Genomic DNA, 15,669 nt, shown 5'->3' on the forward strand with positions numbered 1-15,669 from the left:
CTGGATTGGACAGGGCTGACGGCTTACGCCTTCCCTCCTTTTTGCTTGTTGGGCAAAGTGCTCAGGAAGGTCGACCTGGAAAAGCCAGCGCTGGTTCTGGTTGCCCCACTTTGGCCAAGCCAGCACTGGTTCCCGGACTTGCTGCGACTGGCGGTTCGACCGCCTATCCCCATCGCAGTAAGAAAGGGAGAACTCCTACAACCCAGGTCGGGCATCCCTCACGAGAACCCGCAGGCCCTCAACCTTCAAGGGTGGATTCTGTCAGAAGCGCTATGCTCAAGGCAGGGGCCTCTTCTGCCACTATAGACTTTGTGAAGCATGCCCATAGGAAGTCGACCAGTTCGGTCTACTCGTCTCACTGGGCTTCTTGGGTGAAATGGTGTGGTCTTAACAGAGTTAAGCCTTTGGCACCAAGGTCCATGCAGGTAGCAAATCATTTAGCCTGGCTAGCTGGACAGGGGGGTTCGGCTTCTTCCCTTCGTGTTAGAAGGTCCGCAATTTCGTCAACACTTAGGCAGCTGGGCCATAAGATTACTCTTGACGGGGTTGTTGCTAGCGTTATTAAGGGCGCCTCCCTTAAGGCCGCGCGTGTGAAGTCTCCGCTCCCTGCTTGGGATTTGATGCTTGTGTTGAGATTTTTGGCCTCTAACGAGTTTGAACCGTTACAGTCATCTAGTTTGGCTAACTTGACGCGCAAGGCCGTTTTTCTAACTTTGCTCGCTACGTCGCGTAGAGGGAGTGAGGTTCATGCTTTATCCGGCTTAGATAAAGATATTGCAACCGAAAAGGATGGTTCCATATCTCTTAAATTCAGACCAGAATTCTTAGCTAAAAATCAGAAACCAGGCCATATTTCTCCTGTCATTAATGTTCCTGCCTTGAGCAACATCCTTGCTCCTGGAGACCCTGACATAGTTAACTGTCCGGTCAGAACGCTCAGCGTTTACCTGTCTCGAACAAAGTTCATTCGTTCCGAAAATCAAAAGTTGCTTTTTATTTCTCCCAATACGGCAAGGGGCAAAGATATTGCTAAGGTGACTTTGACCAAGTGGGTTTCCACGTTAATCAGGCAAGCTTACGCCTGGTGGCATACTCAGTCCGGAGAGGTTAGGGCAGTACTCCCCCTGACTTCGGCAAGAACCCATGAGGCGAGAGCATGGGCCTCTTCTGTGGCAGTGCTCCGTTCAGGCCGTCTGGCTGATGTTTTGGAGGCTGCCTATTGGAAATCGGAGGATGTCTTCATGAATTATTATCTGAGAGACATCTCCTCCTTGCGTCAAGACGGCAGTTTTGCACTACCTTCTATGGTGGCCGCAGGACAAGCCCTTCTACGTTGATTTTTGGTGAGTACCCGCCACCTATAGTAGCAATCTGCTATTTGTGAGTTGGGTATGGATATGTAATTTAATTAAAAATTTTAAGAGTAAATTTTCATTTAATTAATATACTTACCCAACTCACAACGTTTATTCCCTCCCACCTCCCCGCTGTGGTTGGTACTGGGGTCTAAAAAAGAGTGAGTTGGGCTTCGTTTTGGAATGATAAGATGGCGGCGTATGCGCGCGCATACGGATGTCGGACTGTTGATAGTCTGGCATTATGGGATGGATCACTTTCTTTTTTAGAGTGGTCTCCCTTGGTTACCAAGGGGACGCGTACAGCGTTACCAGCACTGAACTAGAGTTAATTGCTATTTGTGAGTTGGGTAAGTATATTAATTAAATGAAAATTCACTCTTAAAATTTTTAATTTCATCACAGTATCTATAACTTGTTATAAGGGATTTCCTCTTTTTTCATCACAAGAGAGTCCCACCCCTGATGTTACTATGCATGACGGCAGAATTCCAGCAAGTCTTTAGACATTCTGACAAGCAGAGTGCCATAAGAAAATGAAGGTTTGATTAAATTGAAAGTATTGGTTGTCTCCCTTAGCACTGATAGTCTGAGAAAGTGCTAGGCAGCGTTTATTCACTACACACAGCAGCTCTCATAGTCTTATTTGATTTCACCAACATTTTCTTATCCTAAGGTACATGCTACTGACATTTTGTTGGGAAGTGTTGATAATGCAGTTTGATGTCCTAAATTAGGTGTTGACAGCTTGCAACAGATGTTCACACATTTGTGAAAGCGACCTTACATTTGTACATGTGATGTTACAGTTCTTCGCAGTCGCCTGGGTCCAGTTTTGACACCTGGTACTTACGAGAAGTACACCAAGTCACCCTGGTCAGAGAAGATGTCTCACACGCCCAGGTGAGTTGATGCATCTTGTTCAGCTTTGTTTTTCTTGTTGGCTATAATTAGTTGTTGGATTTATTTCTCATGATAATTGAGTTAGATTGCATTTGATTGTCAGATATATTTCCCTTGAAATTTGAGAGAGATTGCATTTTGTAGAACTTTAGGTTTATTTCTCTTGAGATTTGAGTGAGATTGCATTTGGTAGTTAGGTTTGTTTCTCTTGAAATGTTAGAAATTACACTCCTTGGCATGCCCTTTAAATTTGAGAGTGTATTTTTTCTTTCCCCTGCCCATATTGATTACAATGCAAATCCTGACACATTCCTTTTAAAAGTTTTGCACCAGTTTTCTTTCTGCATGCAGTCAACTGTAATGCTAAAGATAGATTTCTTTGTTTAATTTTTCTTTCCTAGCATATATTTTTTTCACTTTGTTAATTTATGTATTCAAAATCCTTTGTCAGGACTGTGTAGCGTTTATGAACATTAAAAAGAAACAAGGGTTTAGGATATTGGGGAGATTACCTGTTTCTATCTGTTGATCATCATCATGGTTTAGATGATATTTTATCAGCTTACAGTACAAGAAGTTTAGAAAACCTTGAAGCGCTGCATGCTTGCTAGATAGTAAGATCTATACAGTTGGTGGAAGATTGAAACTATATTCTTATTAATCACTAAAAAATACTTTGTGTGCATATATTCTATGTATCTGGTTCTCATCACACAATGTATCTGCATCAGATTAGTAAGAAAAATGTACAACTACCCGAAAGTGTGATAACTCATTAACTGATATTTTTTATATCCAGGATTGCACTGTTGTTTACCCATTGAATAGAACTACGTAAATGTATTCACAATTCCCCCTGTGTGTGATAACTGTCATTTATAATCAAGGTTGCACAATTGTTTATCCATTCAACAGGCCGGCTGACTCACACTACGCTCTCTACTAAGATGCTAATTAATCCATTCAATATTCACAACTTATGTATGCTGTTATGCGTTGATTGGTCAACTGATAGACTAGGTTGCCTGTTGTATTTACTTTTGTAATTGCTGAGATAACTGGGAAGTCATTGGTTTCCATTTTCCATTCACATTTTAAATAAACCATGACCGACCACATTTATGTGCCAATACTTACGTATACACACACAGGCACATGCAGGCACAAGTTATATGCATAGGCTTACACTCAAACAGTCTCACACACAGAAATCCGTATACGAAAATCCGTCTCGTCTATTTTGTGGTCAGTTAAGATACTTTAAACTTTTGTTTGATACCCTAAGAACCTGAGCTAGCCATTGTTTTCAGTTTTACTTTTCCTCTGTCTGCATTCATGACCAGAGCTGCCAACTGCTACACTTTTAGCGTAGCATGCTACGTTTTAAGACAAAGTGCTACGCTATTACGCAAAACTTACGCTCAAACAAATATACACGAACATGCAACCATTTGCTCTTTCTTGTGAGTCCTGATACTCATTTCTAATTCTCACTCTATGTAGCGGTCAGAATTTGCGTCATAAAGCATTGTCCACACTGTTAAATGGCACTGCAGACACTCTCTATTGTTAGTCATGTTTCTCTCTTGTTTTGAAATAAACTTTTTTTAAAATGTATATATTCTTGCGCGAAATAGCCGAAAAGTGGATGTGCGAATACATTTTAGACAAGGCTACACTGAAACACCATTTGCTACGCTGAAAATGTCCCCCCAAATGTAAATTGCTACAGGTTTGACAAGGGTTGGCAGGTCTGCACGACAATTGTCTTGCTCGAGTTGCATGTGGTTGTGAGTAGAAAGAACAGTGTTGCTGTTAGCATTTGATTATTCCTTTCTAAAAATAAGTGTGACGGCTGGGAGAACTATTTGAATTTGTTTGTATTGGACAAGCTTTCAAAATCAAGAGTTAGAGTGAAAAGATCTGCCCTTTAGTCCTTTTTGTGGAGTGCAATTTTGTGCTTTTTTGGCAAACAACCATACATACATACATACATACATACATACATACATACATACATACATACATACATACATACATACATACATACATACATACATACATATATACATACATACATACATACATACATACATACATACATGCCTTACATGTATACATTCATACATACATACATACATACATACATTCATACATCTTCTATATATAAATACGACTAGTGTCTGTCTGTCTGTCTGTTCGCGATGCACGGCCAAAGTTCTCGGTGGATCATTTTCAAATTTGGACACCGTATTCAGCTACACCCCGGACACAACCTCATCGATGAGATATTTCAACACGTGCTCTCAGCGCGCAGCGCTGTGCGCGCTGAACCGATTTTTTGTTTTGTTTTGGGTTTGTTGTCGGAATCCACTACCAGTAACTCATCCTTATCTTCTCCAGTGTTTTCAGTCGCGATTATCTCCCTTCCTCCGTGTGGCGTCAATCCATATTCCCGTTACTACGTTACTATTTTTAGAAGGTCACTGCACGTTACTATTTTTAGAAGGTCTCCAGTGTTTTGCGCGTTTATCTCCTTTCCTTCGTGCGCCGGCAAAGCCGGCACACACCCGGCAGAGCCGGGTCCCAGGCACAGCCTGGTATTGGGCTCTACTTCTTCCCGGCGATTAGTGCTTTTGTGAACAAGAAACAGTTGACAAGTGGCTCTATCCCATCTCCCCCCTTCCCTCCGTCGCGATATAACCTTGAACGGTTTAAAACGACGTTAAACACCAAATAAAGAAAGAAAGAACACAGCCGATAAGACAATTGAGATAGTACACTTCTGAAGGCTAAGGCAGACCTTTTTCATGTGTATCTTTATTTTCATGCAGTTTTTGACACTTGAATGGCTCGGGGTTTTTTTCTTCCCGTTTTTCTCTCTCAATTTTACAGTAAGACATTGTCAGCTGTTCGTGACAAATTACGGTAAACGTTTGTGGCTGTTGCATCAGTTTCATGATTTGAAGAGTTTGACATTTGAGTTTGTTTTTAATTGCAGTTTTAAATGTAATTAAATATAATGGAATCCCCTTATTATATCAGTGCAAAGATACTCCAGAAGGAAATTCTTCATTTACAAAATCATATTTTGATCAAACAGGATTATTCATTGTTAAAGTTGGCCAGAGGATCAGTCATTTGTCTGTGTTTGGAACATGGTGTGTGTGTTGGGGAGGGGGGGGGGGGGAGATATAGACCATAATTGATTGAGGGACTGCCAGTTGTGCATATAAATGAAAGATTACAGTAGAAGGTCTTAGAAATTTTAACAATTCTGTTTGTCATTTTGCTATAGCTTCACTTACATTTTGGCTTAAATCAGTGTTTGCTAGTTCAATACCTTATACGAATTCGTATGAAATATGTTATTGGTTCATATTTTTTTTACCTTTAATGTACTCATAGTTTGAATTTTCACTTGCTTCAGTTCTGCATGCTTTCTGTTACAAAGTTGGCACTAACATACAGGTATCTTTTTACTTGAGACTGAGAGCAAGCAAATTGAGTAGTGTGCTTGTATTTAATCTGTTTACTAGTAATACTAGTGTACGCAGCATTATGTTACAGAACACTGAGTCATGTAAGATCTTTTGGTGGTAAATGTAGAGAGTAAAACTGAGTAGAATAACTGGTGTTCAGCATCGTATGTGGAGTCATTTCAATGATTTAGGCATTAGGTTAGTGGATGACTGAAAACAATGTGTGAAGACAGAGAGAAAGAGTTTGTGTGTTCTAGTAAAACTAGCTATCTTACAACTCGTATTGCCTACAATGCACAAAGTCTAGCTGTCACAGAATCAGTTGAATTCAGACGAGTGTTGAGCTTTAAAAATGTTACGATTCAGCAGTATTGGTAGCAAAGAAATTGTCATACTAAACAGCAAGCCTTGGGTCCAACTGGTTGCAAATTTCTCTTCTGATATTTTCAGATTTTACAAGTAAAACGCACACATGTGCTCTCTCTCTCTCTCTCTCTCTCTCTCTCTCTCTCTCTCTCTCTCTCTCTCTCTCTCTCTCTCTCTCTCTCTCTCTCTCTCTCTCTCTCTCTCTCTCTCATTCTTTCAAACACACACACACACATACTCTCTTTCACACACACACACTCTCTCTCACACACACACACTCTCTCTCTCTCTCTTTTATAGTTTCACACACATACATACTTCAGTTTAGCACTTTTGCTGAATAATCCATGTCATGCATACATATGATGGCAGTCTTCAGACATACAGCTAATGAAGTACAGTAGCATTATTAGTTAAGGGCTTAAAGTGGCTTTTGTGGCAGTTCAAATGTACACAACCTGAGATAGTGTTGGTGTGTGTGTCACTGGATAGGCTGATGCCTCCTTTGTTCCGCCACCCTTCGGTTAGTGAGAGTGCAGTGTGAGTCAAGCTTCGGCCTGTCCTTCAAGTCAACTGTTCTACAGTGCAAGTAAGCAGGCATACATGTATTTTTGTGACTGCTGGTTGTCTGCAGTTCTTGATTAAAAATGATTGTGCAGCTAAGGATTAAAGCTGGGTTTTTTTTCCCTTAACTAAAAAGTCAAGCCCACACACATAGTAATACACACTCATGCCCGAATTCATTGCACAATCTTTCTTTTTGTGTTTTATTTACATTTTGTGTATATTAAATAGCCTCTAAAATTGCTTAATTTTCTTTCCCATCAGAAGTTTTGTCCTCTTCCCTCACCAGGGTCTAGGCGACCCTAGACCTCATCCGTTTTTGTTGTTGTTTTAAAAAATAAAATCTTTTTCCCTCCGCTGTTCTGAACTTTTTAATGCGTACGATGATACTGCAAACATCTTATAAATTCTGTCGGACTGCTTTGGCTACTGTCACATAGTAGCAGCATTACAAGTTTTTAGTCTTTGTCAACCAAATAACTTTTCCTTGGTTTTTGCTTGGCCTGATTGGTATGCACATGTTACGGATGTAACAATTGTAGTGATAAAAGTGGGTGACAGCTGGGAAGCCGTAAAGTTACATTGATTTTTTTGTTTGGCAGATATCTGAGCAAGACTGTGGAGCCAAGGAAGACCAACAGACTCTTCTCCTCACCTTTTGCCAACTAACTGAACTACATCATCCGCAGAGTGAAATTTCAGCCACCATTGAAATCAGTCTTGTCATTCTTGTCTCTTTCGCTTTCCTACAAGATTGCACGGAAAGGACTGCACCATGTTGAAAGAAAACCTAGATCTCGGAAGTGAAAGGAAACATTTTAAGTTACAGTTTTAAGGACATTATTTAAATATTAGGATATACATGTATTGGACACAGATTGGGGAACAAATCCAGGGTTCTCACTGGTTGGAGAATTTGAAGGATCATTTCTGGGGTGGCCCTGGAGCAATTTTTTGATTAGTGCTTTTGTGAACAAGAAACAATTAACAAGTGGCTCTATCCCATCTCCCCCCTTTCCCCGTCGTGATATAACCTTCGTGGTTGAAAACGACGTTAAACACCAAATAAAGAAAGAAAGATTTCTGGGCTGGAAAGTTTAGGAAAGATTGCAATTTTAGAAATAGTGAGTAGCAGAAAATGTTCCAGTCATTGGTGCTAACAAGTCTTTGTACAAAAATATTTACCCCAGTGTATCATTAGTATCTGCGATGGCAGTGTTTTGTTGTTTCTCAGCTGCTGTATTTGAGCTTTTTTAGAAATGTAAAAGCTTACATCGTTTATATGTTGACTGTCCACAGTGTTGTTCTCAGGCCTCGCTCTTTGGCTACTGACGCATACTTTTGTGATCCGACACATTGTTCTGACCCGTTTTCAAGTTTTCTGACAGAATATTTTGTGCAGCCAAAATATTTGGACCTAAACATGATTTTAATCCAGGTCCAACTGACCTATTGTCCTCTGACTCTGGGAACAAAACTGTCCAATGCCCTGTGAGGTCCTGGCAGTTGTACCCCACTCGTGTAATATAACGTATGCACATGGGAATTGCAGCCAACTAACACAAATAAGACGGTTGCACTTCTAGTAGATTTTCTTCTTGAGGCAGCTCTAAGGCTACTTATATGTATCGACTTACGTGTATTAGTTAAAAGGTACTTTTCAACTTGTTTCACAAAATGCATTTGAGGTGTGTCCAGTTCGAACAAGAGGATGTGAAAGTTTTTGACTCGCATGCGAAGCAAAAGTGAGTCTATGTACTCACCCGAGTCGTCCGTCCGTCCGTCCGGACGTCCGGAAAACTTTAACGTTGGATATTTCTTGGACACTATTCAGTCTATCAGTACCAAATTTGGCAAGATGGTGTATGATGACAAGGCCCCAAAAAACATACATAGCATCTTGACCTTGCTTCAAGGTCAAGGTCGCAGGGGCCATAAATGTTGCCTAAAAAACAGCTATTTTTCACATTTTCTCTGAAGTTTTTTAGATTGAATACCTCACCTATATATGATATATAGGGCAAAGTAAGCCCCATCTTTTGATACCAGTTTGGTTTACCTTGCTTCAAGGTCAAGGTCACAGGAGCTCTTCAAAGTTGGATTGTATACATATTTTGAAGTGACCTTGACCCTGAACGATGGAAGATAACTGTTTCAAACTTAAAAATTATGTGGGGCACATGTTATGCTTTCATCATGAGACACATTTGGTCACATATGATCAAGGTCAAGGTCACTTTGACCCTTATGAAATGTGACCAAAATAAGGTAGTGAACCACTAAAAGTGACCATATCTCATGGTAGAAAGAGCCAATAAGCACCATTGTACTTCCTATGTCTTGAATTAACAGCTTTGTGTTGCATGACCTTGGATGACCTTGACCTTGGGTCAAGGTCACATGTATTTTGGTAGGAAAAATGTGTAAAGCATGTGAGTCGTATGGGCTTTGCCCTTCTTGTTCAGTGTTATTTTTGTTTGGATCATTACAATATTGTCAATGTCCTCTCAGGTGATTTGAGATGCATGAAGGTACAAATACTGATAGAGTAGGACTTTTATTGTTGTGTTTTATTTGCTTTCGTACAAAGTACAGTAGACGTTTTAAGATCATGATGCTTTAAAACTGTGAGCATGTGGGAGTGCATTGTTGGGGACAATAATGAGAGAGTGTGTGTGTGTGTGTGTGTGTGTGTGTGTGTGTGTGTGTGTGTGTGTGTGTGTGTGTGTGTGTGTGTGTGAACTATGACATCACAGTGAGAGACCTTGGTACATACCATAGTTTTAGTGTGTGTGTGTATCTGTGTGCATGCCTTTAAACCCACCCATTTTCTGTCGATAAAAAATCCAACTGGTTGTACATACAGTTTTCTTACCTACCTCGCCGAGCCCTTCAATGTTGTGTATAAATCGTTCATGATCATGCTTCATTCATTTGACCATAATTAACCTCTTTGCTGGCCCAGGAGAGGGACGGTTGTACCGTTGAAGATAAATCTGAATACGTATTTATTTCGCAGCACTTGCAATCAAGAACTGTGAGGCCATGTCGGATATGATATTATTCATCAGGATGTTTTTCTTTCATTGGTGTTCCCATATTGTTCCAGTGTGCAAATGCAATGATGTACCTGTTTCTCTGGAGTTACCATTTTGAACTTAACATACATGTAATCATACTTTTGATATCAAACATTGGAATTCCCTGTTGCTTTGCACCGGACATTGTGGGTCCATATGGACCCAGAAGGGTCTCCAAATGCCGATATCTCATTAACTATTTTGATTTTTTTAATCCAATTTAAAAAATGCTTCATGCACCCAAACTACTTTCTTTTCTTAAAATTATATTGAACTAGGTCCCCCAAAAACAAAAAAAACAAAGGCAACAGGTCAATTCCGGTACTTGTCACTAAAAAAAAGATGTGGGTCCAACTGGACCCACACCGTCTACGAAGGGGTAATCATGTTTTGCTTCTTTGAGAGTCGTGGGTCCAAGTGGACCCATACCGTCGGTGAAGGGAAATAGCATATATGCACGTTTTTGCTTCTTGGATAATCATGGGTCTACACAGACCCACGCCGTCTTCCGCGTGTAGTCAAACGCGCAGTCTGGCGAAGGTTAATGCAGGGTGTAATGTATTTGATGCTGGACATGGTTTTGTGTGAGATATCAGCCTTCTTAACAGTCAAATTACAAATAGCCACAGACGGACAAAATCACTCACACACACATGCCCACAAAAAACACAACACATGTAGGGCATGGTTATAAAGGATTCTGCTGAGTTAGATATTGGGCGAAATGTTCAGTAAATGCATTATGTTTATACACGTAGTAGAAATGTTATTTAATAATCTCCAGCAATTGACAAGGCCAACATTTTCTTATTGTTCATTGTCTTCATAAAAAATCTGTTTTGTTTTTGCCATGAGGTCTCCAAGTGAAAAAAAGTCCAAATGTGTTGCTATGGTTTGGTTTTTGCTGAAATACATGTAGATAATAATAATAATTTTGCTTTGATGTAGTGTTGCCCAATAAGTGATAAATATGCTTGATTTCTTGCGTAGGTCATAATAAAGGGTTCTTTTGTGACAAATCTGTCTTTCAGTTTAATTGTGTTTGAATGATTTTGTGTCTCTAGTCTCTGTCATTCTCTCTCTTTCTAAATTCTTAGTGTCATCCATTGTTTCGTTTTTTTATTTGCACATTTCCATGACACCTCAATATTTGCTTGGTTGTGATAATTTAATGGAAAAGAATGTTGCAAAAAAAAACATATGCAGCCAATGAATGTATGAATACAATTGACAGTTTTCAAAGAAAACAATAAAAACAGGGGGCATTTTATATTTGTCCATTCAGTCCACCAACCACTCATTAAGTGATTTGGAAAACTCCAGTCAGAAGTGAGAAGGAGAGAGTACGGAAAAAGTGGCTGCTTTACAAGCACTGTTTTTGGAAGCTCTGTTACAATGTTGTTTTTTTCCATCAGAAACAAGTCTTTGAGGGTTTAAAGAATATTCAGTTCTATCACATTCGTAATACCGCATTGTTTATTTCTCTGTATGATGAGATCAGATCACATAAGGAATTTATATCTGAGCGCAGGATCGCATTCGAGAATCGCTTTGTGTATTCCAAAAACTTCAAAAGCTGCTCGCAAGACGAATTTATGCTCAAAGGGAAGCAACTCTTGCCCTGGTGATTTCATGGAACAGTAGAGGAGTTAGCTCCCTTAGTCATTTTTGACGGGGATTCGCTGGAGCGGGTTGGTGAACTTAGTACCCAATATTGACTGTGTGATGATATCTTCTGCTATGGTCTGTTGAGACAGTGATATCAAAATCGAGACAGGAGGTAGATAGAAGCAGAAGATATCATCACACAGTCAGTCAATGTTAGATATATTGCTAATTCTCTGGACATTTTGTATTTACTGTAAAGAAATTACAAAAGTATTTGTCTCAGTTTTGGCTGTTCCATATCCCTCCCTCTGATTATTATTTCTTTTTGTTCACTCTTTTCTTGTACTTTTCAGTATTCAAAAAGTCTTTAGTCACTTGCTCAACTAAATTCTGGGATCATTACATTTTCATATATATATTTGTTTGTTTTTAAATTTAGGTGTTTTTGTTTTTGAAGTGGGGAAGCAATAAGTCAGGGGTCAAAGTTAGGTCAGATCGCGTGAAGGATTGTGGTATAGATACAGTTATCACCGAGCTGCAGTTCGCCGATTCGGAGAAGATGATTTCACATTGTTCGGTTTCGTAGCTCCAGAAAAATAGATAAAGAAGATACCAAAGGAGATTTCCTACAGGTTAATCTGCACAGCGTGTTTCCAGTGTCTGCGCGAGGAAGCGCTGTCGAAAGCGCAGTGTCGATCTGGCCATCTGGCAGTCGTGTCCCCGTAAGTAGATCTAGATCTAGTGTCTCGCACTCTTGCACCGTGTCACCTATGCTTTCTGTGTGTGTGTATGTGTGACGGAGTGATTGAGTTTGTGTTACTGTTTGTCGATTTCTTACGTGAACCTTGAAGGCTTCGCCTCTTGTCTCATTTGCTACAGTCACTTATTGTTCAGTCTGTGATCATGTGTTGTCTTTAAATTGTTATATGAAGTCATATCGCGCGCGTATCTCCAGACTCGGACTCAAGGCGCAGGGATCTATTTATGCCGTGTGAGATGGAATTTTTTACACAATACATCACGCATTCACATCGACCAGCAGATCGCAGCCATTTCGGCGCATATCCTACTTTTAACGGCCTATTATTCCAGGTCACACGGGTATTTTGGTGGACATTTTTATCTACGCCTATACAATTTTGCCAGGAAAGACCCTTTTGTCTCCCGCAGTGGGGCACTGCGGTTATGAAATTAAAGGCCCCTCCTGTTTTTGGAATCGCAGGAGCTTTCTAGTTTGCTGTTAGGTAGATTTTTGGTTCCTCTTTCCTGTCATGCTCTCTTTTTCTTCATGAATTCTTTTCTTTTTTCTGCCTTCTTGCTCATTCACCTGTATTTTTTCCAAAAATCTCTTCTCTTGCCGCTTGTCTCGCGATTCATGTATAGTTTAATCTGTTAGTGTTCTGATGTAAGTCCAGCAGTAGATAGGTTAAGCCTATTTTAACATACTGGAAACTGGTAATCTTCCAGTAGGTATTAATTTAGTTTTACTAAAGCCTGCTGGGACACAAGTAATGGGTTAGTGCATTTGTAAACAGGAATCGCTTGACAAGTGGCCCCCTTCATCCCCCCCTTCCTCGTCCTGATATGGCTCTGCGTAGTCGGCTGGACGTTAAGCAACAAATAAACAAACAAACAAACAAACCCTTTTGTCAATCGTGGGATCTTTAACGTGCATACCCCAATGTAGTGTACACGAAGGGACCTCGGTTTCTTTCTGTCTATTACTGAAGCGGGTGGGGGGGGGGCTTTTATTTGTTGCTGTTGTTGACGTTTCCGTCCTTATTGCCGTTGTTTAGGACAATAGTAACACAGAAACACACAAAAAAGAAGAAAAATCATGTTTTGACCAAAAAAACACGCCACAAAACAACAACGAAGCAACTGGTTAAACTCGCATTGAAGAAAGCTGTCATCACTAATTCCTTAATAAAGAAATGGCTTGCTGATAACTGCAAGAAAGGTCACACTCATCTGCATGTATGAAAAAAACAAAAAAACAACTAAACTTGGATAAGAAATATCCATGAAAGATGGTTCTGAGTGGGTTGGTCTGAAGGAGAGGAAAACGGGACCTCTCCAGCTGTCTGTCTCTATCTCTAACTTTCTGCCCCTGTCTCTGTTTCTAAAACGAACGAACATATGATACACAAAAGTACGTGACTGCAATACGGAAATAATAGTGATATATTTCTTCGAAGAAACTTTACTTTAGCCGTATCGGGTGGTGAGTGGGAAGGGGGGGGGGGGGGGGGGAGGGAGTACGTCTTCTTCTGGGGGAAAGGGGGCTGGGTCTGAAAAGGGGCAGCTTCCACTGAGTAATGGGATATGACGAAGGCAAGTCGTGTAAGCATTTGTTTTTCTTGTTTATTTTTCATTTTATTTTTAGATTTAAAATCCTAATGTTTAATGTTTGTGTAACAATATATTTTCTTTTCACCGGCCCAGGGTTTTTACGAGTCCCTACGCCCACCCCACCCCAACCCTCTCGATCGGCACCCGGCCTCGTTCTTCTTCTTCCATTTAACGCCCAGGGTCAACATTCTGACTATTAGTGGCGCATCGAGACTTAATGCCGTGTGAGTTGGAATTTTTTTTTTACTTTATTCCAAGTCCCACGGGTATTTGATGGACATTTTTATCTATGCCTATACAATTTTGCCAGGAAAGACCCTTTTGTCAATCGTGGGATCTTTAACGTGCACACCCCAATGTAGTGTACACGAAGGGACCTCGGTTTTTCGTCTCATCCGAAAGACTAGCTTTTTTTCGATATTAGTTGAGAAACAAGAAACTAAGTCCATCTCACGATGAACACGAGCCGAAATCATATGCACTCGACTTATGAAATAGAAAGAAATCAAATACGACGAAGAGAAGAAAAAGTTTGAAAGTACCATTGAACTTCCATGTCGGCGTGTGGCTGAGCTTAAAATAGGAATGTTGTTGCAATCTGTTTTTGTTGGAAATTGTGGTAGTTGTTATGTATTATTTTAAGAGCAAAGGAAAGATGGGAAAGAAGAAAAAAAAACACAAAACAGGAATAAATGTGTAAATAATGTTATTTCGAAATGTCTCTTATGATTGTGTACGCATGCGCAGGTATTCATCGTCTGCTGTTCGAGTCAAAAGTTGAAAGCAAAGTAATTCCTGTAATTTATAAAAAGAAACGTTTAACGGTTTTATACTTTTACCAAACAGTTAGTATAATGCACGCTCTACCTGTATTCGTCTTTAAATTCTGCAAGACTGAAGCGAAAGAAGTCTGTCTCAGTTTTGTGGTCAGTTTGTTCAGAGATCTGTAGCAAGCTACAGTATCTCTGGTTTGTTGTGTACATTTACACACGCACAACGAACAACACATGCACAGGCCCGGGGGAAGCTCTCCTTTCTTATGTCCGACCATAGACGTATACATGTAGTTTACATGTTTATTAGTCATCTATGTGATTGATTACGTGTATGATATGACGGAGAGTCGCATCGGTTTGATGCCGTGAACCCAACCGTGGCTGTGGCTGTCGTTTGAAACTTTGTAGCCTACTTCTTTATAAAGATTCATTTACATTCTACTTCGACCAAGGCATGTTTGGTACCTACTGAATCCTTGTTGCGTGTAGTTTTACGTGGCACGTTGCCCAAAGTTGTATTCTTGAGGAGCATAAAATAAAACGTGTTACAAAGTTATATCAAAACTCTGCAGTGACTGCTCGCGCAGCAGGTCAGCTAATTATAGCACGCAGCCTCCACAGACAGCTCCCGAGCCGAGACCATATGACTCGCCGCTCCTGCGGCTCGTCAATAACCGCTACACTGCGTTCTAAGTTTTTCCAAGTTTATTCGGGGCAGGTGCTCTTCATGGAAACGGCATAGGATCAAGTTATGTATTCCACACTTTCTTTCTTTATTTGGTGTTTAACGTCGTTTTCAACCACGAAGGTTATATCGCGACGGGGTATTCCACACTGAGTCACAGAAAACATAACTAAGTTAATTAGTCCACAGCCACCACCGGGACACGTGCCACTGGTTGGGGTTTGGGGTTGGGGATGAGCCTTCCTCATACTTTTTCAGTAACTGACGAGTTCTAGAAAGCAGGAGGAGGCTCACTCCCGCTCAACACTCTCTATCCCCCCCTCCCCCTCCCCGTGTCATGTGCCTGTGGCCTGTTCCGTCAGTCCAAAGCCGAAATCTAACCCCCGATTTAGTATTAGCTGGCATCACAAGTTAATCTGTAACGTTTTGACTCGATACTATGATGACGGACTTAAAAGCCACAATAAGTGGTCAGATGAATAAGAATGATTTGATAGG

General features: G+C 40.4%; 1 protein-coding gene across 3 annotated transcripts in view; it reads left to right on the forward strand.

Moving 5' to 3' along the window:
* Window positions 1-7,850, forward strand: part of LOC138983022 (rac GTPase-activating protein 1-like) — a 37,737-nt gene extending 29,887 nt beyond the window's left edge. The window contains exons 19-22 of one of the 3 annotated variants that reach the window (XM_070356422.1): window positions 2,165-2,258; window positions 5,154-5,186; window positions 6,599-6,695; window positions 7,273-7,850. In XM_070356422.1, coding sequence (XP_070212523.1) covers window positions 2,165-2,258; window positions 5,154-5,186; window positions 6,599-6,650 — 179 coding nt within the window. In that variant the 3' untranslated portion in view covers window positions 6,651-6,695; window positions 7,273-7,850. The remainder of the gene's footprint in view (window positions 1-2,164; window positions 2,259-5,153; window positions 5,187-6,598; window positions 6,696-7,272) is intronic. The other 2 variants (XM_070356424.1, XM_070356423.1) reach the window with 2 other exon arrangements.
* The last annotated feature ends 7,819 nt before the right edge of the window (window positions 7,851-15,669 follow it).

This window comes from Littorina saxatilis, linkage group LG12 (genome assembly GCF_037325665.1).
Source record: "Littorina saxatilis isolate snail1 linkage group LG12, US_GU_Lsax_2.0, whole genome shotgun sequence".
Classification (NCBI taxonomy): Eukaryota; Metazoa; Mollusca; class Gastropoda; order Littorinimorpha; family Littorinidae; genus Littorina; species Littorina saxatilis.